This window comes from Nomascus leucogenys, chromosome 18, assembly GCF_006542625.1.
Source record: "Nomascus leucogenys isolate Asia chromosome 18, Asia_NLE_v1, whole genome shotgun sequence".
In the NCBI taxonomy this organism is placed as follows: domain Eukaryota; kingdom Metazoa; phylum Chordata; class Mammalia; order Primates; family Hylobatidae; genus Nomascus; species Nomascus leucogenys.
Window position 1 is genome coordinate 85,372,005 of NC_044398.1, and position 21,350 is coordinate 85,393,354.

The following is a 21,350-nucleotide window of genomic DNA, read 5'->3' on the forward strand; positions in this document are numbered from 1 at the left end:
GAAAGACCTACAGCAAATTGACACCCTTCTATGAAATTCACAATGCTCTTGCCCTTGTCCAGCTCTCTTAGGGGCAGTAAGTGGTCTGCAGCTATGTTCTCTCACATTTATGACTTCCTTGAACATTTAAGAACCTGGTAGTTACTTAAGGAACATTTTAAAAATAAATTTAAATTCAATGGCCGAATACAAATGACCATGAGATTGGAAGTTAAAACCTGTAAAAAAGATAAAAGGTTGGAAGTTAAAACTGTAGTTAATTCACCTGAAACAAACATCTGATCAGGACATTTGGCATGATTCTGTTTGTATCAAAAGATGAGAAATCGGCCGGGCGCGCGGTGGCTATTGCACTACAGCCTGGGCAACAGAGCGAGGCTCTGTCTCAAGAAAAAAAAAAAAAGATCAAAGCACTTGTTACTGCATTTGAAATCCTGGATAGAAAAGATGTACAAGTGCCTCAACACAGTTCCTAAACTGCCTAGGAATTCCACTGCTTGTGAGAGGGTTTACATATTTTCTTAGCATGACCTCTAATGGAAGAAAGGTCGTGTCAAGAACTATCCTTTTGGCCGGGCGCGGTAGCTCACGCCTGTAATCCCAGCACTTTGGGAGGCCAAGGCGGGTGGATATCTTGAGGTCAGGAGGTCCAGACCAGCCTGGCCAAAATAGCGAAACCCCATATCTATTAAAATACAAAAATTAGCCGGGCGTAGTGGCGGGTGTCTGTAATTCCAGCCACTCGGGAGGCTGACGCGCGAGGATCACTTGAACCCGGGAGACGGAGGTTGCAGTGAGCAGAGATCGTGCCACTGCACTTCAGCGGGGGCAACGGAGCGAGACTCCTTCGTCTCAAAAAACAAACAGGAAAAGAATCCTGGCCGGGCGCAGTGGCTCACGCCTGTAATCCTGACACTTTGGGAGGCCGAGGCGGGCGGATCACGAGGTCAGGAGATCGAGACCATCCTGGCTAACACGGCGAAACCACGTCTCTACTAAAAATACAAAAAATTAGCCAGGCGTGGTGGCGGGCGCCTGTAATCCTAGCTACTTGGGAGGCTGAGGCAGGAGAATGGCGTGAACCCGGGAGGCAGAGCTTGCAGTGAGCCAAGATCGCGCCACTGCACTCCAGCCTGGGCGACATAGCGAGACAACGTCTCAAAAAAAAAAAAAAAATCCTTTTGGAGAGGGAGCTTGTAGTTTAAGTAACTTAAACATCCACGTATAATAAAGCCACTTAGAAGGCGGTGCATTTTCACACGTTCTCAAACCAGGCCTGGGTTTTTCCGCCCAAGCTAAGGCCTTATTCCTACTGGGTAGGAGAGAAACATTGGAGCAAAATCCACACAAAGAGCTCTTTTCACTTGTCCTCAAAACCTCACGGGTCGCAAATCCGGGCTAAACGGCTCAGGCACCTAGCTAGGGCACCGGGCCGAAGGTGTAACGGATCCCAGCCGCCTCGGGGCCAGGAAGAGATGAAGTGTCGCAGGCCCGGCGTCCCCGCCCTCCGCCTCAGGCGACGGAGCATCTCTCTCCGAGTAGCCCATTTTCCAGAGAGTCTCCTCGGCTGCGAGAGCCAGACGAAGAGGGCCCCAAAGCCACCGCAGCGGCAGGAGCGGGGGAACCACTGACGGACCGCGCCCCCTGCAGCGGCGGTTGAACCGCTTCCCACAGCCCTGGGCGGGGCGTCGCGCAGTCCCTGGGCGCTGACTGGGCATTCCGTGTCCCCTCCCCCTCGGCCTGGCGCTGCCTCTCTCTCCTTTGACCTCGATTTCAAGCCATGCGCTGAGCTTCGGTTGGCCCGGCTTCCTTGAGGCGTGAGCTCGGCCTGTCCAATGAGGAGCGAGCGTCGTGGGGGCTGTCGGGAAGGGCGGCCGACCGATATAAGCAGCCTGCGGGGCGTTCCCTCGCGCTGTGGTCGCCGTGCGGGTCTCGGTTGGAGGGCTCTTTGTGAATGAAGGTGGCCTGGGCTCGTAGAGACTGCATCCCCGAGACGATGGCTGAGGGAGATAATCGCAGCACCAACCTGCTGGTGAGCCCTGGCCGCCTGTCCCCCGGGAGCCGAGCGAGGCCTCCAGACGTCCGTGGGCTCAAACTCCGCGGCCTTGTCCCTGTCACCCGCCGTGGGCCCGGCCCTTCTCTCCAGGGGCAGGCGACGATGCCTGGCCCTCCGGCTTCTTGGGTGACTCCTGGGTGTCGAACCCTTACCTTTCTTAGGGACGGTGCGCGACGGGGCGAGGAGGGCGCGTGATTCCTCACCGCGAGTAGGAGTCGAGGAGGAAGTGGGAGGCAGAGGGGCTGCGACACTAGCCTGGGGTGCGGGTGGGGGCAGAAGGCCTCCTGGGGCCTGTCCAGCGCTTTCGGGGCCCAGGCCCCAGCCATATTCGACTTTCCCCGTCTTTGATCTTAACCTGGATGTGCCTGCCTTCTTTTCCCCCTAAAACTTGGACAAGGGTGGAGGGTCAAAGGACTACTGCCCAGAATTTCTCTTAGAGCTGGTACAACTTAAAACGACAGGGAGGCTGCGAGCTCACCGTGGGGAACCGGGAGCGGGGTCCAGCTGAACAGACAATGGGATATCTTGGCGTTTGTCTGGAATTTGGAAGTCTGGCGGGGATGGGGTCACAGGACTACTGGAAACAGCTTTAGAGTGATAAGCAGGGATCCGAAGGAACTGCAGTGAGATGGTATCATAGGCGGACACATTTTTATTTGTTATGAATTTAAGCGCACCATGTGGGCAAAAAACAAGAGAAATATCCTTGCGTATTCTCAGTTACCCTTCCCTAGTGACTGCAGGTCACATACCAGCAATCAATAAAGGAACCAAAGATTTACTTAGGGGCTTTTGAACTTCCAAGAGCCCAGACGCTGGCCAATGACGTGACTTCAGGGCAGTTTTGATTGTGCGTGATTTTATATTTGCTTTTAGAAATGGCATGGTTTGTTCCTTTAAACACACACTCGTTCTAACATAGTTAGTCCTCAGCATGGATCTTTTTAAGAGGATTAATTGAAGCACAAAGAAGTTGCTCAAGCCCTGTTGAAATGACAAATCCTGGGCTAGAGCTCCTGCTTCCCAACTCTCTTTCCAGCAGAGCAATATAACTCTAAGGAAAGCAAAGCCTTTGGTCGTGGATTTCTTGGACGCAGATCGGTTAACCTCTGTGTATCTGTTTCCTCCTTGGTAAAATGGGGACACTAATAACACCTTTTTTAAGGGTTGTTGGGAAGATTAATTGAAGTATAAATATAAATGCTCAGCAGAGTGCCCACACGTAGTAGTCTCTTCTTTCACTAGTATTAAGCATGGAATATAAAGTCAGAAATACTGAGATCACACTAGTGCTCACCGTGGCACAGATAGCGAGCGTCTTTGTTAAGATTAAGTGCCTTGTTCTGTCATTTGCATGATTTACAGTGAATGACTTTTACAAAGAGACAAGGTCTCAGCCCAGGCTGGTCCCGATCTCCTGGGCTCAAGCGATCCCCGCCCCGCCACCCCCGACCCGCCAAGTGCTGGCTTTACAGGCACGATCCACTGCATCCAGCCTGATAACATAGAGACACTTGAGTTTCTTATTCTAAATTTTTCTTCCTTTACCAAAACCAGCTTTAAGGGCTTTTGCCACATTAGCTCATCCTAGAGGCCCACTTTCGGCTGTTCGGAGTCACAGAGAAATTTGAAGTATAATCAAAATGACATCCTAAGTGGTAAGAAACACTGTATTGAGGAGGTATATTGACCCTAAAATGCCACTTTAATTTGGTGAAAGTAGTTTTCCTTAATTGTCCAATGAATGTCAACATCTGAGTGATTCCATTACACAAAGAGCTATTTTAGAAATTGAATGCTGTTCAGCGAAATTCTTTCCTAATGGATTTAGAAGGGTTTAAATCAATAAGATGACAAAAACAACGGATCGATTCTAGCCATCTGAAATAAACAAACTTAAAGTTATTTCATTTTACTAATACTCTGGGCACTGCCACGATTCCCTGTATGACTTTGAGAAAGTAAACTATTTTGAGCTCACTTTCTTTAATTGTAAAATGAGTCTAATTATTCCTACCTTGTGGCTCTCGGTAAGGATTAAGTTACATCATGTATATAAAGAATAGCCCAGTGCTTGGACTAGAAAAGTGACCATTAAAAGGATATTTAGGCTGGGCCTGGTGGCTCACACCTGTAATCCCAGCACTTTAGGAAGACAAGGTGAGTGGATCACTTGAGGTCGAGAGTTTGAGACCAGCCTGGCTAACTTGGTGAAACCCCGTCTCTACAAAAAATTAGCCGGGCGTGATGGCGTGCGCCTGTAGTCCCAACTACTCAGGAGGCTGAGGGTAGGAGAATCACTTGAACCCGGGAGGCGGGGGCTGCAGTGAGCCGAGATCTCCCCACTGCACTCCAGCCCGGGTGACAGAGCGAGGCTCCGTCTCAAAAAAAAAAAAAAAAAAAAAGGAAAAACCCATTGGGTTTTCATCTTTGAAATTGCAGTTTTTCAGAAACCAACTTGTTTAAAATTGGCAATTTGGTTAAGAGGTTATTTTTTGTATTTGGAGCTTTAAAATAATTGAAGTCTATGAACCACAAAAACGTGGAGAGTGGTAAAATGATCACTTTAAATGTTGGTGGTATTTAGGCTGCAGAGACTGCAAGTCTGGAAGAACAGCTGCAAGGATGGGGAGAAGTGATGCTGATGGCTGATAAAGTCCTCCGATGGGAAAGAGCCTGGTTTCCACCTGCCATCATGGGTGTGGTTTCTTTGGTGTTTCTGTAAGTGAGCTATTAGATTACTATGGGTTGTGCTTCTTATTAATAAAGACTTTTTAATATATAGCTTCTATTTGTGGGAGTGCCTTAAGTCTTCTGTAATATATAACCCATAAAGAACCCATAAAGAATGTGTTTCTCATAAGCACTTGTAGTTTCCAGAATTTGTAGTACTTCTGTAAACTTGGTAACCTAAAGCACTTGAGTAAATCAGTGACTCCCAAACTTTTTGTCCTCCAGACCCTTAAACTCTTTTTTTGTTATTATACTTTAAGTTCTGGGATACACGTGTAGAATGTGCAGGTTTGTTACATAGGTATATATACGTGTGCCATGGTGGTTTGCTGCACCCATCAACCCTTCATCTATATTAGGTATTTCTCCTAATGCTATCCCTCCCCTAGTCCCCCACCTCCCTAAACTCTTAAAAAGTGCTGAGAACTCCAAAGAGTTTTTGTCCATTGATATTTACTTAACCACTGCAGCTATGATATCAGCATGTCACAAAGCCTCTGGAAAGCCACTTGTGAGAAAATTAGAAGAAAAATGGCAAATATCTCTGAGAGGCCAGTGGGTTAAGTGAATAGTTAAGTTAGACATGTTTAGTTAGGAGTAATAATGACTGTGTTTTTCTAACCTTTATTAATTTTTTTAACAGGATTATCTACTATCTAGATCCATCTGTTCTGTCCGGCGTTTCCTGTTTTGTTATGTTTTTGTGCTTGGCTGACTACCTTGTTCCCATTCTAGCGCCTAGAATTTTTGGCTCCAATAAATGGTAGGTAGCATAATGATTTGGCAGTCTCATTTCTGTGTAGTTACTGAACTTGGTGGCTGATTAGTATGCTGTAAATAAGCAGAGCTAATTGTCTAACCATCAGACACCTAAGCATTAGATTTATTGCTTTTATGTGAAGAATGTCATAACTGATTTAAATATAAACTGTGAATTTTCTGTACTCAATAATTCTTTTATGGTAGATGTACATATACATTTTTACATTTCCATTGATATTTAGGATAGTATAATAACTTCACAAATTATTTTTGAATGAATACAGAAAAGGAAACTGGCAGATTTTCATTCACATTCATTTAGCAATTATTTATTAAATGCCTGTGGAATGGCAGTTAACAAAGTGAATACCAAGTGTTTCTGAAGAGGTTCAAGCTGTATACACACGGGTTGCTGATTTTATTTATACCGTTCTTTTTTTTTTTTGAGATGGAGTCTCGCTGTGTCGCCCAGGCTGGAGTGCAGTGGCATGATCTCAGCTCACTGCAAGCTCCACCTCCCAGGTTCACGCCATTCTCCTGTCTCAGCCTCCTGAGTAGCTGGGACTACAGGCGCGTGCCACCATGCCCGGCTAATTTTTTTTTTTTTTTTTTTTGTATTTTTAGTAGAGACGGGGTTTCACCATGTTAGCCAGGATGGTCTCGATCTCCTGACCTCGTGATCCACCCGCCTCGGCCTCCCAAAGTGCTGAGATTATAGGCATGAGCCACCGTGCCCGGCCTATTTATACCATTCTTTAAATGGTTGCTTATGAACTCCTCAGATATGGTTAAGTGGAGAAGGATCATATTAAAAGTATTTTAACTTTCTCTAGCATGTTGAATTTTGATTCAAATAATCAGTCAAAATAGATGTTGGAATAGATTTTTTCTTCTCAGCTGCTATTCTATCCTTGGCTGTTTATTTTATTTGGTTAGTATTCTACTTGTGCCTTTGGTTGTTTGTATCTCAGAGGATAGCAAATTGCAAAATAATTCTGTAAATATAAGAATTTTAAATGTGTACCTTATGGATCTTTAAGAACAAATTCAAAGTTTGCTTAAATTGTGATATAATTGACAATATTTAAAGGTGTTTCCCCCAACAGCAGAATGGATTAGTGTTAGGAACTGTCCTTTGAATTGTTTTTCACTTGCAGTAATGAATCAATGTTGTTGGCTCTTTTGGGCAAGTTTCTGAATGTGCAATGTAACAGAGTTAGCAAAGGAAATAAATCACTGACCTTGGCCTTATTAGCCAGATAACATTCCAGTCTGCTAATTTATAACTCCTAGAGGAAAGTTTGCAGAAATAACCACTGATAGTTTCATGATGTGACTCAGTTATTGATAGAGCAGATTTTGGTTTTTTTTTTTTTGATCTTACAGGGAAGAAAGAACACTCTTGCATAGCCACAATCTAGCCTTGACCATGGGCAAGAAATAACGTCTCATTGTTAAAAAGAAGTTCCAGGGCTCAGCAGAAATCCTTCTACTTTATCTATCACTGCAGTTTTACAGAGATGAGGGCTAGAGAAGAGAAGGCAACACATCCCTCAGCACAGGGCAATAATAGCAGCCATTATAGCTGTGTAGCAAAGACAGTGCAAAGGCAATTCAAAAAAAAAAAAAATCAGAACCAAGAAAAATATTATAAAAGTTTTCTTGGAGGGTCTCTTGTTGGATTTTTACTGCTGTGCTGTTTGTTGATTATATTTTCCCTCCCTGGGACTAAATTTATAAAGAAGAATTTAGATTTGAGCTGTTAATTGCTGCCTTGTCATCAAATGTATGAAGCCCAGTTGGGGGTGTTATGTGTTAAATGCTAGTAGTTAGTATCTTTCTAAAGAGTGTTCAAATACAGCTGTTTGGTGGGATTCTGATAGGTATAGTGCAGAATTTATTAGGATCTAAAGAATATTTAGGAATAGCAAAATCAAATTTATACTGATTTCTCTATGGCCCGTAGAAGTCATGAGTCTTTTACTACCATTAAATAAATGTGGCTTCAGAGCCATAGATGATCATTTCATTATCATACACACACACACACACACACACACACACACACACTCACACACACTTGCCCAGTTTATGTAAAAACTTGCTGCTGTGCTATAAAAGGTGTCTTAATGGTGGAAGGACTTTTTCACCTACATAAGATAATGGTGAAACATTGTTTTTATTTTGATTCTCTTTAGAAGATAGCTCTTAAATTGAATAGAGTGTTGTGTTTTGGTCAACTCTAAAGATTTGTTTATAGCAAAAGGCAAATTTCTTTTTCTAGGACCACTGAACAACAGCAAAGATTCCATGAAATTTGCAGCAATCTAGTAAAAACTCGACGCAGAGCTGTTGGTTGGTGGAAACGCCTCTTCACACTAAAGGAAGAAAAACCTAAGATGGTACTTTTTTTGCTTTGACTTAAGTACAATAAAATTTTAAGATTTGAGTCAATTTGCCTTTTTGTCTTAATAGTTATAATTCGAAATTTATTCATTGGTTAATTCCTAAGTACATTCATAAATGTTTACCTGTATTAATTAGACCGAATCATTTTAAAGTTAAAAATTACATTTTTGCATTTAATTTTTTATTCTAGTAAAACAAAATTCTTCTGTTTCATTTTTCTTACTGAAATAATAGTAAAAGCCATATACTTAGAAAGCATCTGTTTAGGCCAGGCACAGTGGCTCATGCCTATGATCCCAGCTACATGGAAGGCTGAGGATCACTTGAGCCCAGGAGTTCGAGGTTGCAGTGAGCTGTGCTTGCACAGTGAGCTGTTTGCACCACTTTACTCCAACCTTTGTGACAGAATGAGACTGTCTCAAAAAAAAAAAGGAAAGCATCTGTTCATCTGTTCTCTTATCTGTCAGCTTCACATTGTGAGGCTGCTCGGTGAAGTTATTAACTGAAAAGATTGCATAATTTATATCATAAAATGTTTACATATAGAATTGCAGTAATTCTAGGAAGAAATGTATCCAAATTCTGTAAAGTAGATCCAATGGAATAGGTTTTTAAATCTAAGAATTTTTAAAGAAAAGTGATAATAAAAGCTAAATTATTTCCTGAACTTTGAAACACACTCTTCTTCAATTGACAAATAAAAATTACATATATTTATGGTGTCACATGAAGTTTTGATATTAAATTCTTGTTGTTTTCATTGCTAGTACTTCATGACCATGATCGTTTCCCTTGCTGCGGTTGCTTGGGTGGGACAACAAGTCCACAACCTGCTTCTCACCTACCTGATAGGTAAGTCTTTGAGGAAAAACTACAGGCACATCCCGGCCAGTGAAATTTAACTGTAACTTCGTCAGTAAACAACTGAGTACTTCCTAAGTTTTAGACACCGAAAAGGAACTGTGGGGATATAGAAATACGATTATGGTCTCACAGAAAGTGAAAACAACGCAATAACCAAGGTAGAAAGTAATGTGCAAGAGGTAAAAATAAGCAATGATTATTTTCTGAGGTGGAACAGGGGATGAGAGCAGAAGTTTCTGGGGATACATCCCAGTGGAAGTAACTGGTTTCACGTTGCTTCCTCCCATTACAGAGTTTAATAATCTAGGAGCCTACCTTCTTTAAAATGTAATAACTGGCTGGTCACGGTGGCTCAGCCTATAATCCCAGCACTTTGGGAGGCTGAGGTGGATGGATCACTTGAGGCCAGGAGTTTGAGACCAGCCTGGCCAACATGGCGAAACCCTGTCTCTACTAAAAATACAAAAATTAGTCGGATGTGGTGGTGCGCACCTGTAGTCCCAGCTACTTGGGAGGCTGAGGCATGAGAATTGCCTGAACCCATGAGGCGGAGGTTGCAGTGAGCTGAGATCACACCACTGCACTCCACACACACACACACACACACACACACACACACACGTAATAACCTCGGATCACCTGAGGTCAGGAGTTGGGGACCGCCTGGCCAACATTGCAAAATCACATGTGTACTAAAAATACAAAAATTAGCTGGGCGTGGTGGCAGGTGCCTGTACTCCCAGCTACTGTACTTGGTGGAGTGAGGCAGGAGAATCGCTTGAACCTGGGAGGTGGAGGTTGCAGTGAGCCGAGAAAGTGCCACTGCACTCTAGCCTGGGCAAAAAGAGTGAGACTTGTCGTTGGGCATGGTGGCTCACGCCTATAATCCTAGCACTTTGGGAGGCTGAGGCGGGCGGATCACCTGAGATCGGGAGTTCCAGACCAGCCTGACCAACATGGATAAACCTCGTCTCTACTAAAAATACAAAGTTAGTCGGGTGTGGTAGTGCATGCTTGCCTGTAATCCCAGCAACTTGGGTAGCTGAGGCAGGAGAATCGCTTGAACCTGGGAGGCGGAGGTTGCGGTGAGCCAAGATCTCCCCATTGCACTCCAGCCTGGGCAACAAGAGTGAAACTTTGTCTCAAAAAAAAAAAAAAAAAAAAAAAAAAAGTGATAACCTTTAGCAAGTTAATTGCTGCCTCCTTAATGTTGTTTGTTTTTTTATTTTAAGTGACTTCCTTACTATTGCTTCCTGGGCTAAACCAACATGGAATCATTTCGAAGTACATTGGAATGGCCAAGAGGGAGATAAACAAACTTCTCAAACAAAAAGAAAAGAAAAATGAATGATTCATCTGCCTTAATCAGTGTGATTAATGCAGCACCCATTGCCCTGGGAACGGTTTCTGCTGTACTATCTGGATACTAAAATGTTACGGAAGTAGCTCTTTGCTCTCCCTCACTCTGCCCTTAGTTAGTAGAAATTCAGACTCGCCAAGTAAGGCTTTGTGCATAGTGTCTTCATGTCGCGTATAGTTGAGTGCGTTCTTAGCAGTTGGCTTCATGGACAACTCATTAGTGTGTATGATTTGTTTGATTGTTCTTATCCAGCGTTAATTGAATTCTTGCTTTTAGACAACTTCCTTTTTGTAGTGGTGAACCTTGCCCTTTAGTACAGTTCAAGTGAATCTGGGTAAGTGTTTATCTTTGCTTTAGCTTAGATACCATGTAGTGGTCTGTGGCTACAGGAAGCTGTTTCTGTCTGCTTCCACAGTCTGCTTAAAAAACTGTCTGACTTCATGAATATAGAGACCAAGTTTACCACTTCTGATGAAGAGACCAATTAAGATTCATTCCTCATTCTGTTTCTTTCCGGTGGGAGAAGAGTCCCCATGAAATAAAATGAAACTGATTCCATGCGCTAGTACGTGTAGGCTTCTCCCTTGTGCAAAGCTTAGCAATTTGTAGGAAACTTTGATCTTTTTGTCCAAAAAAAGGAATGTCTGACAGGCTTAAGCTTTTGTCCCCTTGCACTTAGACTTGAAGTTAGTAAATCCTTAAAGGCTTTTTAATAGCAGACTTCCAAAAGATTGCATTTAGGATTTCTAGCATACTTTTAATTTCAGATTTTCAGCTGACATTAGCTATAGTATACAGTAGGTTAAGACTTATGTCTATGCCTTTCACTCTAAGACCAGCAAAAGGACAGCAGTCTTCTATGTCTAGTCAAGATTCATTTCAGTAGAAGATAATCTTTCCTAATTTTTGAGACCAGAATAAGCCTTTTAAGGTAAACCTCAAAATTCTCATTTTATGGTAATACTGGCCATTTTAGTCCCCTAGGTTTCACATGGGAGATAGTGACTACACTGGTGTCTTGACTTTTTTCCTAGAGATTTCTCCCTGAAAAACACAAGGGCTGTTGGTGAGAGCAGACTTGAGGTGATGATAGTTGGCCTCTGGTCTACAAAGATTTCATAACTCCTTGGAAAGCTTCTTATAATCATTCTTATAATCATTCGTAACTTCTTGGTAGCTAGAAATTTAGAGTAGTTGAAATCTTTAGGAATGAACTTCTGAGGGCCAAAAAATGTGACTGACGTGGGAACAATTCTTAAACTGATTAACTAGCTGTAATATAGTTTTGTGAATTTATTGCACTGATGTTGTACCTTGTGGTATATCTGTCCCTATTAAATAAGTGTTGTTTTCTCTTTAATATTGCTGTAAACAGTGGTGCCCATTGTAGCATATGTTTGATTTTTTTTTTTAATATTTCATAAGAAAACTACCTTAATTTTACCTTACTTTCATTGTAAATAAGCCTGTCTTCCTATCTGGATTTTTTTTATGTATACATGTTCTACTGATTAACTACTTTTGCAGTTTTAATCCTGTATTGTTTCTTCTACTTTGTTTTGTGTAAAAGGGGAAAAAATAAAAAAAGCTGGAATCTTCATGTCTGTCTTTATAACTTAGCCAATATAATATTTACGATTGGATTTTTGAATCTGATTAATGAAGTATGCTGTGTGGTCCTTACATGTCTATAAGGTACGCTTTAAGAGCATGGTGGCTACACCTGTAATCCCACCACTTTGGGAAGCCTGGGCAGGAGGTTCACTGGAGTCCATGAGTTTGAGGTTGCATTGAGCCGAGTGTACCCCTGCACTCTAGCCTGGGCAACAGAGCAGGGCCCTGTCTATGAAAAATTTTAAAAAAGAACAAAAATAAAAGGTTTAAGTTTATTTATTTAGCAAATATCCAGGCACCATGCTAGAGGGAAGAGGAAATGCAACGAATGAGCAGGGGCCAATGATGACGTGTGAGAGAGGAGGAAGCTCGAAGAACCGGCAGGGACAGAACTGGGTAAATGGTGCCTGTGTGGGCACCTCGTACCCCTGGGCCTTGCTAGCGTCTGGTACATGGGTGCTCAGTAAACAACTGTTGGGTGACTTTTGTCTGAGCTTCACTTATTTTTTAATGAAAAAAAAAAAAAAAGATACTTTAGCTGGGTGTGATGGCTCACGCCTGTAATCCCAGCACTTTGGGAGGCCGAGGTGGGCAGATCACTTGATGTCAGGGGTTTGCGACGAGCCTGGCCAACATGGTGAAACCCCGTCTCTACTAAAAATATAAAAATTGGCCGGATGTGATGGCGGGCGCCTGTAATCCCAGCTACTCTGGAGGCTGAGGCAGGAGAATCGCTTGAACCCGGGAGGCGGAGGCTGCAGTGCGCCAAGATCGCGACACTGGACTCCAGCCTGGGCGACAGAGCGACAGTCCGTATCAAAAGTAAACTAAAATAAAAATTAAGGCCCGCGCGGTGGCTCCCGCCTGTAATCCCAGCACTTTCGGAGGCCAAGGCCGGCGGATCGCAAGGTCAGGAGATCAAGAACATCTTCGCCAACTTGGGGAAACCCCGTCTCTACTAAAAATACAAAAATTAGCCGGGCGTGGTGGCGCACTCCTGTAGTCCCAGCTCTTCAGGAGGCTGAGGCAGGAGAATCACTTGAACCCGGGAGGCGGAGGTTGCAGTGAGCCGAGATCACGCCACTGCACTCCAGCCTGGGCTACAAGAGCGAAACGCTGTCTCAAAAAAAAAAAAAAAAAAAAATGTAGACGAACCTCCAACGAACCGCTCACCTTGCCTCTCCCAGGCCCCACCGGGGGAGGTCGATTCCATCGACTCTCAACTGCCAACCCCTGAGGAGGCTCCGCCTTCCTCGTCCTTCTCCTAGGCGGTCCTTGTTTTTGCCGGTCCTTTGAAAGTCTCGCGATAGCTCTCCCGCTTCCCATAACTCCGTGCGCTCTCCCCTCCCGTTCTCTTTCCGCCATCTTTCCGCGCCGGTGAGTAGCACTCTCTGAGAACTCCAATTTCATCCGTCTGCCATCGGCGCCATCCTGCAATCTAAGGTTCGGTCTTGGTGTCCTGCGAGGAGGCTGGCCCTCTCCTTGGCCGAGGATCCTGGCCTTGCCGGTTCCTGGACAGGCATAGAGGAGAGCCATGCCTGGGCGCCCCAGACTGTGCACTCCAGGGATCCCGGGCCGTGGGGTGCAGGCCGCAGCGCTGGCGGGAGCCGGAGCCTTCAACTGCCCAGCTAGGCGGTAGCTCAGGTTCGGGCCGGAGCGTCTGGATCTCCCTTTAGTGCTGAGGCAGCAGCGCCTTGGTCCCGGGCGGCGGGCAACATCGGGGCTGGTGGGCCGTGCAGCTTCTCATTGCTGCGGCCGCACTGGGAGCTTGGGAGGCTGAGGCCACCCAGCAGATAAAAGCTGCATCGTGCCGGGGTTGGCAGTTTGCTGGGTGCCAACTTGGATCTTCTGGGCCGCGGAGTTTTTCTTTAGACACTTTTGAACTTAGGGATTTAAGTTATTCTCTTTACTATTGGCACTTTGGTCTCCATACTCAAGACTTGTTTTCAAAACTTCAGTGTAGTTTGCGGTTCGTGCCCATTAGAAGAGAGTCCAGTCTGACAGCATGTAAAATGTTTCTGTTTGTCACTATGGCTCTTGCTGTTGGACTCAATTTTAAATGGCACGAAGATGGATGTTTAATAGTTAGATGTGTTCATGGTAGGTGAGAGTGAACTGGTTTAAAGTACAATGTTAATAGTACAGAATCTGCTGACTTTCAGCAATTGGGAAAATGTTGTCGATGATACTCTGCTTCTATTCTGAATCACTGATCGACTATACCCGATGTTTTCGTTTCCGTAGCTGGTAGTTGCTGCCAGTTCTGACGTTGTCTTGTGTCAAGTGGATTTTGTCCCACATTTTTTTGTCTCCAGACGTTGGTGTGTGGCACGATTCGAAGAAGAGTGGTTAGTGAATGAATGAGTTTCAAAATGTGCATGCTGACGTCCCGATAACCTGTTTTCAACAACCGTAGTAAATAGGAATTTTCCTGGGTGGTGGGAAGTGGAGAAGCAGCCTGCTTAGGCTTAAGAAAACTTCGCCAAGGTGGGGCCAGAAAAGAAAGGATACTTCCGCAGTGTAATGGTTGGTGTCTGTTGATGTTGGCAATGCCAGTAAAACCTCCTGTTTTGTCTTCCTTGACAGCCACAATGGTGCGCATGAATGTCCTGGCGGATGCTCTCAAGAGCATCAACAATGCCGAAAAGAGAGGCAAACGCCAGGTGCTTATTAGGCCGTGCTCCAAAGTCATCGTCCGGTTTCTCACTGTGATGATGAAGCATGGTAAGTCTGCTGCCGCGGTGTTTTATGTTTTGATGTGAGACTCTTTAAGAAATCAGTCCTGTAGAAATTAATTATGGGGGACCAAAGTATGTCTGTCATACCTGAGAACGAATGCAATTGAACTGTGGGCTGTGGAGGAGGGGATAGTCTGAAACTGCTAAAGAGTCACTTAGAGTAGGACTGCTGGAAAAAGAAGCTCTGCTAGGTGTTTGGGAGCTAAATGAATCTAAGCCATTGAAAGGACTCCTGAGCTCATTTCGAGACCAGCCTGGCCAACGTGGCAAAAGCTCGTCTCTACTAAAAAAAAAACCAAAAAACAAAAATTAGCCGGTCGTGGTGGCAGGCGCCTGTAATCCCAGCTCTTTGGAGGCTGAGGCAGGCAGCATTGCTTGAACCCAGGAGGTGGAGGTTGCAGTGAGCCGAGATCGGCCACTGCACTCCAGCCTGGGCGACAGTGCAAGACTCCATCTCAAAAAAAAAAAAAAAAAAAAAAAAAAAGAAAGGACTCTTGAGATCTTCTCAGAGCTCCTTGAGAGGAAAGATGGGATTATTGCACTTCTTTGGCACAAAGTAGTCTTTGGGAATGGGAAGCAGTGAAGGGAGGGTCAGGGGGAAAATAATTTCTTTCAGAATTGCAAGGTGGATTGTTTTGGGTATTGTCTCCCAAATCTTATATGTTAGGTTGTAAAAGTTAGTTCTGATACAGAGCAACTGTCTTCCCCCAACGTCTTGGAGAAGCAGTCACTGAGGTGATGAGAGAGTGAAGAATTGAGTAGGCTAGAGCACAGGGATTTAGCTCTCAAGTTGATGTCTTTTATTTAATCCAGTCAGTTATCTTTTGTAGGTTACATTGGCGAATTTGAAATCATTGATGACCACAGAGCTGGGAAAATTGTTGTGAACCTCACAGGCAGGCTAAACAAGGTAAGAATGAGTGATCTATATATTTCAAAGCTTTAAGAATTTTTTAATGTGGCGTTAAATGTTGTAATTGCCTTTGGAAGTACTGAGTAGTGGTGCCATACTTGCTTTATCCAGTTACTTTAAAAAGGTTTAAAAATTGACACATGTAACTTCATTTGTTCTCCTGGGTTGATTGTGCTAGGATTATGTCAGTTGACCTAGTGTTTTTATGGGGTATAAGCTGTCTCGGGAGAGATGGGGGTGAAACCAACGCTGGTACTGGTATCTGGATGTTAATACTACCCACCTCACTGGCCTGAACTTGGGTGGCTCAAGGCCACTGAGCCTTTTGTCCAAGGTGCTATGTCCTTCCTCTCAGTGATGTGTTGGGTTTTTTGAATGGAATCTTTATCTTTGATTAAGTGGGGCTTTCTAAGTAGCAATATTAATACTTTTTCTGTTTTTGCTGGCATAGGTCTTTGGGGTCTATGCTGCTTTTCAGTTTGACTTGTCAACACCTTAACCAAGTAAAACTGTCTTTGTGGTTTAAGTGATTGCCTGTGTTTTGGGGGCAGGTGTCTAAGCTAGTTGAGGTGTCCACTGTGCTTCCTATCAGGTTTGTAGCTTTCAGATTTGCGAGGAGGCAGATCCTCTAGTCCAAGCTTGTCCAACCTGCCTTATTTTATTGTTTTGTTTTAGACTTGTAGCAGCCTGAAACCATGGTATTTAGTTTTTGTCTCTAGTGATAAATGGAAAAGAGGGATGAGGAAGGGACCTTACTGGCCCAACTAGAAACAGAAACTAAGAACCCATGACTGTATTCTCTCCCTTGGACACCCCTGTGTTTATTGCAACAGATAGTGAGGAAAGAGACCCAGAAGGTGAGTTGCTGAAGTATTTATTAAAGATTTGAAGAACTAGCTAGGCACGGTGGCTCAACGCCTGTAATCCCAGCACTTTGGGAGGCTGAGGCAGGCGGATCACGAGGTCAGGAGTTTGAGACAAGCCTGGCTAACATGGTGAAACCCCGTCTCTACTAAAAATACAAAAACTAGCCGGGTGCAGTGGCGGGTGCTTGTAATCCCAGGTACTCAGGAGGCTGAGGCAGGAGAATTGCTTGAACCTGGCAGGCGGAGGTTACAGTGAGCTGAGATCGCACCACTGCACTCCAGCCTGGGTGATGGGGCAAGACTCCCTAAGATTTGAAGAACTTGCAAGGGTGATTTTCAGTATGTCATGTTTTGTTCTAGTTGTAGCCATTAGAACCCCACCTCAAAATAGGATTGATTTATTTTTATTTATATTTCTTTTGAGACAGTCTTGCTCTGGCTTAGGCTGGAGTGCAGTGGCGCCATCTTGGCTCACTGCAGCTTCCCTAGCTCAAGCCATCCTCCCACCTCAGCCTCCTGAGTAGCTGGGAATACAGATACATTCCACTGTGACTGCTAATTTTTTTTTAATTTTTTTGTAGAGGTGGGGTCTCGCTATGTTGCTTAGGTTTGTCTTGGACTCCTGGCCTCAAGTGATCCTCCCACCTCAGCCTCCCAGAGTGCTGGGATTACAGGTGTGAGTCACTGGGCCCAGCCGAGAAATAAATTTGAACAGAGCATTCTGTAAATGGAACTTATTTGTGGCACCCTTGTTCTGTGGTATGCCAGTTTGAAAAATTCTAGCCTACAACAGTTGATATGCAGGTCCTGCTGCTCTCTGCCCGTTTTTTGAGACAGAGTCTCACTCTCACCCAGGTTGGAGTGCAGTGGCACGATCTTGGCTACTGCAACCTCCGTCTCCCAGGTTCAAGCGATTCTCCTGCCTCAGCCTCCCTAGTAGCTGAGATTACAGGTGAGTGGCACCATGCCCAACTAATTTTTGTATCTTTAGTAAAGACGGGGATTTGCCATGTTGGCCAGGCTGGTCTGGGACTCCTGACCTCAAGTGATCCACCGTGCCTGGCCTGCTCTGTGACTTTCGGCAAAGCAAACAATTTTTGGTTTCTTGGAATTTCATTTCTCCCCATTTATAAGAGAATGTCCTCCTCCATTGCTTTCATGCAAGACGTGGACCTACCCTTGGCGTGGAAATTGAGCTTGGACGTAAGATAGTGTGTAAAGACTAGATTGATTAAAATTCTGGCCTCGATCACATCCTCTTAGGATTCTTCTGGGTTGGGAGAGGGTATGCTGTTTTAATTCTACCAGAATGAGAAGGATTTTTGCTGCTGGAATCAACATAAAACTTGGATGCAGCATGCAGCAGACTTTGGAAAGATCTTTCACTATAGCTTGCTTGGATAAAACTAGTTTTCCCATATTCCTATCCCTGCATTTCTTTCATCTGCTGTGAGATTGTCCTTGTTAGTCAAGTCACAGCATAGCTGATGGGGTAATAGTAGGAGAATTTAAGCAGGCTTCCTGGCGTAGAGCAGTTGGGCCTTTCTGACAAGCCCATTTTCAGTTTCTGTGGGTCAATCTCTGCTTTTGGAAGTGTGTTTCAAGTGTGCCTGTGGTTTTAGAGCAGATTTTGTGAGCGGAGGGTCTTCAGTTAGTGGTGGACTTTCTTCAGTAGTGTTTTAGGGCTGGCATGTAGTTGAGTGACGGCAGCCCTTGGCAAGCTCTTACTTGGGAGGATCATTGTTGCCATGTCCCAGTAGCCAGGAGATGAGATAATTGCAAGCCCTTTGCTCTTTCTGCCTTCCATCATTCTGTCAGATTTGTTTGGAAAAATTTGTCTGGGGCTGTAGGACATTGTTTCTTGGAAATATGTAATGGTACTTCATTGGTGGGAACAGCATTCTTAGTTCAGTGCCTGTGCAGCATGTTCCTTAGGTATTCTAATAATTTGTAGAGCTTCAGGATTTGAGACCCTACGATTTTATTTCAGCCTTATTATGTAAGAAAGGGTTGGCTGTAGTCTCTCTTGTCGAGACTTGATCTCTAGGCTATGTAAAATCTGATCATCCTGGACAGCTCTCCAGCCAACAGGGAGCATGCCAGTGGCCTGACACTGCCATGTATTGCCTTGTTCCATCTCTTTGCGTGCCTTTGCTTTTTCTCCTAGGCAGGCATAGTCTTACTTAGGTGTATTTTTTGAAAAGTATGTCAAGCATTGTGCACAGAATAGGTACCCATCTGAATGCTGGGTTGGTTGCTTTGGAGGACTGTTTATTTATGAATGTCATCTTGTGTTATTCAGCTTTTCTATTATAGGTAAAGTGAAGAATTTTTTTTTTTTGTTATTTTATAGTGCGGAGTGATCAGCCCCAGATTTGACGTGCAACTCAAAGACCTGGAAAAATGGCAGAATAATCTGCTTCCATCCCGCCAGTTTGGGTAAATTGGCCTTTCCTTAATTAAAAGAAGTTAATGCTAAGAATTGCTGTGATGCAGTTTGACTTGAGGGTTTTTTTTTCTTTTTAAAGCAAAGCAGTGGTAATTTGTCTACTCTTAACCATTTTGACCTAATAATTAGCTCAAGTGTTATCCATATTTCTTTTCTCTCTATAAAGAGAGAAAAGAAAGGGTTGGCCAGGCACGGTGGCTTACGCCTGATCCTAGCATTTTGGGAGGCTGAGGCAGGCGGATCACCTGAGGTTGGGAGTTCGAGACCAACCTGACCAACATGGAGAAACCCCATCTCTACCTAAAATACAAAATTAGCCAGGCCTAGTGGCACACACCTGTGATCCCAGCTACTTGAGAGGCTGAGGCAGGAGAATAGCTTGAACCTGGGAGAGAGGTTGCGATGAGCCGAGATTGTGCCATTGCACTCCAGCCTGGGCAACAAGAGCGAAACTCTGTCTCGAGAAAAAAGAGAGAGAGACAGGGTTTCACTTTGTTGCCCAGGCTAGAGTGCAGTGGCTATTCACAGGTGTGGTCATAACACACTGCAACCTTGGCTTCCTGGCCCCGAGCAATCCTCCCCGCTCAGCCTCTTGTGGATTTGGGAATACAGGCACCCGCCACCGTGCCTGGCTATTTGCCACATTACATGTGTTGGGCTTCAGGTTCTGAGAGGCGCATGAGAGCTTAGACTGGCAGAAGAGGAGGGTCATGTCCACTTTCATGTCTGCCCTTTTGGCTCACTGCAGATAGTTCCTGTGATCCCATATCAGGGCCAGAATCAGTTCTAAGCCTAGGCCTTTGGGAAAACTTAGTTTGGGAATCTTTGTCCTTAAGAGCCTATCTGAGTTCAAACCGTTGTTTTTCTGCCTTAAAGCCATGAGATCTTGGGCAAGTCATAGCCTTGATTTCTTCATCCGTAAAAGTGGTAATAGTTCCTCTGTTTATCACCTGATTTAATTTTGGTAAAGCACTTTATGAGCTGACACAGTAAATGCGTATCTTTGTGGTTAAGAATTTATACCCTCCAAATTATGCGTCTGGTGCCTTGGTTGAAAGTATTCTTACTTCATGGTTGCTGTATTACAGGTACGATATTCTCTTACCAAAATCATTTCTCTTTGTAATTATGATACTGATTTTAATGCCGCACATTCGCATACCATATGCCTGTTAGAGTGATCCCCACAGTAACTCATGAAGCAGCCACTCATTGTACAAATGAACATGTCTCCATATGATAGTTTAGCTATTGTACAGTACATGGCAGAAACACAATTCAAACTCAAGTTTATACGAATACTTTCAAAGTCTCCTTACCTGAGAGCAGAAAGTGACATTTAAATTTAAAGGAGTTCCCAGCCTTTGTTTTCAGTGCAGTTTGTTTCATGGTGTAGGCAGAAGTCAGGGCTGTGTGATTGTGTGGCTGGGCTCTCTGGATTTGGCTCTTTGGGTTGCAGGAGTCATGGCTAATATGCTGCATGAGGCACCAGCTCATGTAGGCACTGTCAGCTCTTATGTGCCCCACAGGAAAGTGCCCTTAACCACTGATGAGTGTTGATGTTTTTCTGCACTAGAAGGCACTATGTTGAACTATTAAACTTACCAGAACTTTCTTTTTCCACTCCATAGTTTCATTGTACTGACAACCTCAGCTGGCATCATGGACCATGAAGAAGCAAGACGAAAACACACAGGAGGGAAAATCCTGGGATTCTTTTTCTAGGGATGTAATACATATATTTACAAATAAAATGCCTCATGGACTCTGGTGCTTCCACTTGGTCGTTTTGAGCCTTTACAGCAGTGTAGCCAGAGCTTCTGCGGCAGTGTGCAGTTGCTTCGTTTATTGGTGAATGCGATTCCCTGGAGTGACTAATACAGCCAAGGGAAAAAGTTCTTATGAAACCAATATGCCTAAGAAACAGTCACCCCTGCTGTCCGCCAAAACCAGGTATTTGACACTAAATATTTTAGTTATATTTCAGTTTTTTTTTGTTCTGTTTTTTCTTTTTTGGAGACATAGAGTCTTACTCTGTTGCTCAGGCTGGAGTGCAGTGGCATGATCTTGGCTCACTGCAACCTCCACCTCCCGGGTTCAAGTGATTGTCCTGTCTCAGCAGCCTGAGTAACTGGGATTACAGGTGTGTGTCACCACACCCGGCTAATTTTTATATTTTAGTAGAGACAGAGTTTCGCCATGTTGCCCAGGCTGGTCTCGAACTCTGGGCCTCAAGTGATCAGCCCACCTCGGCCTCCCGAAGTGCTGGGATTATAGCCATGAGCCATTATACCTGGCCTATATTTCAGTATTTTCTATTAGTTTTTGATGAATTTGTTTTGCCTGGCTAGGATTATTGTGTAGATAGGATTTTAGATGTGGCTTTTGTCACTGACTGCTGTAATAAATACTTGCTAGGAATTTTTTTTTTTTTTTTTTTTTAAAGATGAAGTCACTCTGTACACAGGCTGGAGTGCAGTGGCATGATCTTCGCTCACTGCACCTCTGCTTCCCAGATTCAAGTAGTTCTCGTGCCTCAGCCTCCTGAGTAGCTGGGATTACAGGTGTGTGCCACCATGTCTGGCT

General features: G+C 44.2%; 2 protein-coding genes across 4 annotated transcripts; both read left to right on the forward strand.

Moving 5' to 3' along the window:
* The first annotated feature begins 1,780 nt into the window (after positions 1–1,780).
* On the forward strand, positions 1,781–11,784 carry ARL6IP1 (ADP ribosylation factor like GTPase 6 interacting protein 1). Its single transcript, XM_030797962.1, has 6 exons — positions 1,781–2,032; positions 4,644–4,777; positions 5,433–5,552; positions 7,836–7,953; positions 8,728–8,812; positions 10,057–11,784. The coding sequence occupies exons 1-6, from the start codon at positions 1,955–1,957 to the stop codon at positions 10,173–10,175; spliced, it is 654 nt and encodes a 217-aa protein (XP_030653822.1). The 5' UTR covers positions 1,781–1,954; the 3' UTR covers positions 10,176–11,784.
* A 1,306-nt stretch (positions 11,785–13,090) lies between these two features.
* Positions 13,091–20,543, forward strand: RPS15A (ribosomal protein S15a). Of its 3 annotated transcripts, none has more exons than XM_030797963.1 (5): positions 13,091–13,175; positions 14,385–14,522; positions 15,367–15,446; positions 18,669–18,754; positions 20,396–20,543. In XM_030797963.1, exons 2-5 carry the CDS (start codon positions 14,390–14,392, stop codon positions 20,487–20,489), a joined length of 393 nt encoding a protein of 130 aa, XP_030653823.1. In that variant the 5' UTR covers positions 13,091–13,175; positions 14,385–14,389; the 3' UTR covers positions 20,490–20,543. The 3 variants fall into 3 exon arrangements, with proteins under 3 accessions (XP_030653823.1, XP_030653824.1, XP_030653826.1); XM_030797964.1 differs by having other exon boundaries at positions 13,151–13,241; XM_030797966.1 differs by lacking the exon at positions 13,091–13,175 and adding an exon at positions 13,555–14,146.
* The last annotated feature ends 807 nt before the right edge of the window (positions 20,544–21,350 follow it).

Coding starts and splice junctions, on each gene's coding strand:
- ARL6IP1 (XM_030797962.1), top strand. CDS start 1,955: ATGAAGGTGGCCTGGGCTCGTAGAGACTGCATCCCCGAGACGATGGCT. Junction 5,553..7,835: donor ATTTTTGGCTCCAATAAATG/GTAGGTAGCATA, acceptor TTCTTTTTCTAG/GACCACTGAACAACAGCAAA. Junction 8,813..10,056: donor GCTTCTCACCTACCTGATAG/GTAAGTCTTTGA, acceptor TTTTATTTTAAG/TGACTTCCTTACTATTGCTT.
- RPS15A (XM_030797963.1), top strand. CDS start 14,390: ATGGTGCGCATGAATGTCCTGGCGGATGCTCTCAAGAGCATCAACAAT. Junction 14,523..15,366: donor CACTGTGATGATGAAGCATG/GTAAGTCTGCTG, acceptor TATCTTTTGTAG/GTTACATTGGCGAATTTGAA. Junction 15,447..18,668: donor TCACAGGCAGGCTAAACAAG/GTAAGAATGAGT, acceptor GTTATTTTATAG/TGCGGAGTGATCAGCCCCAG.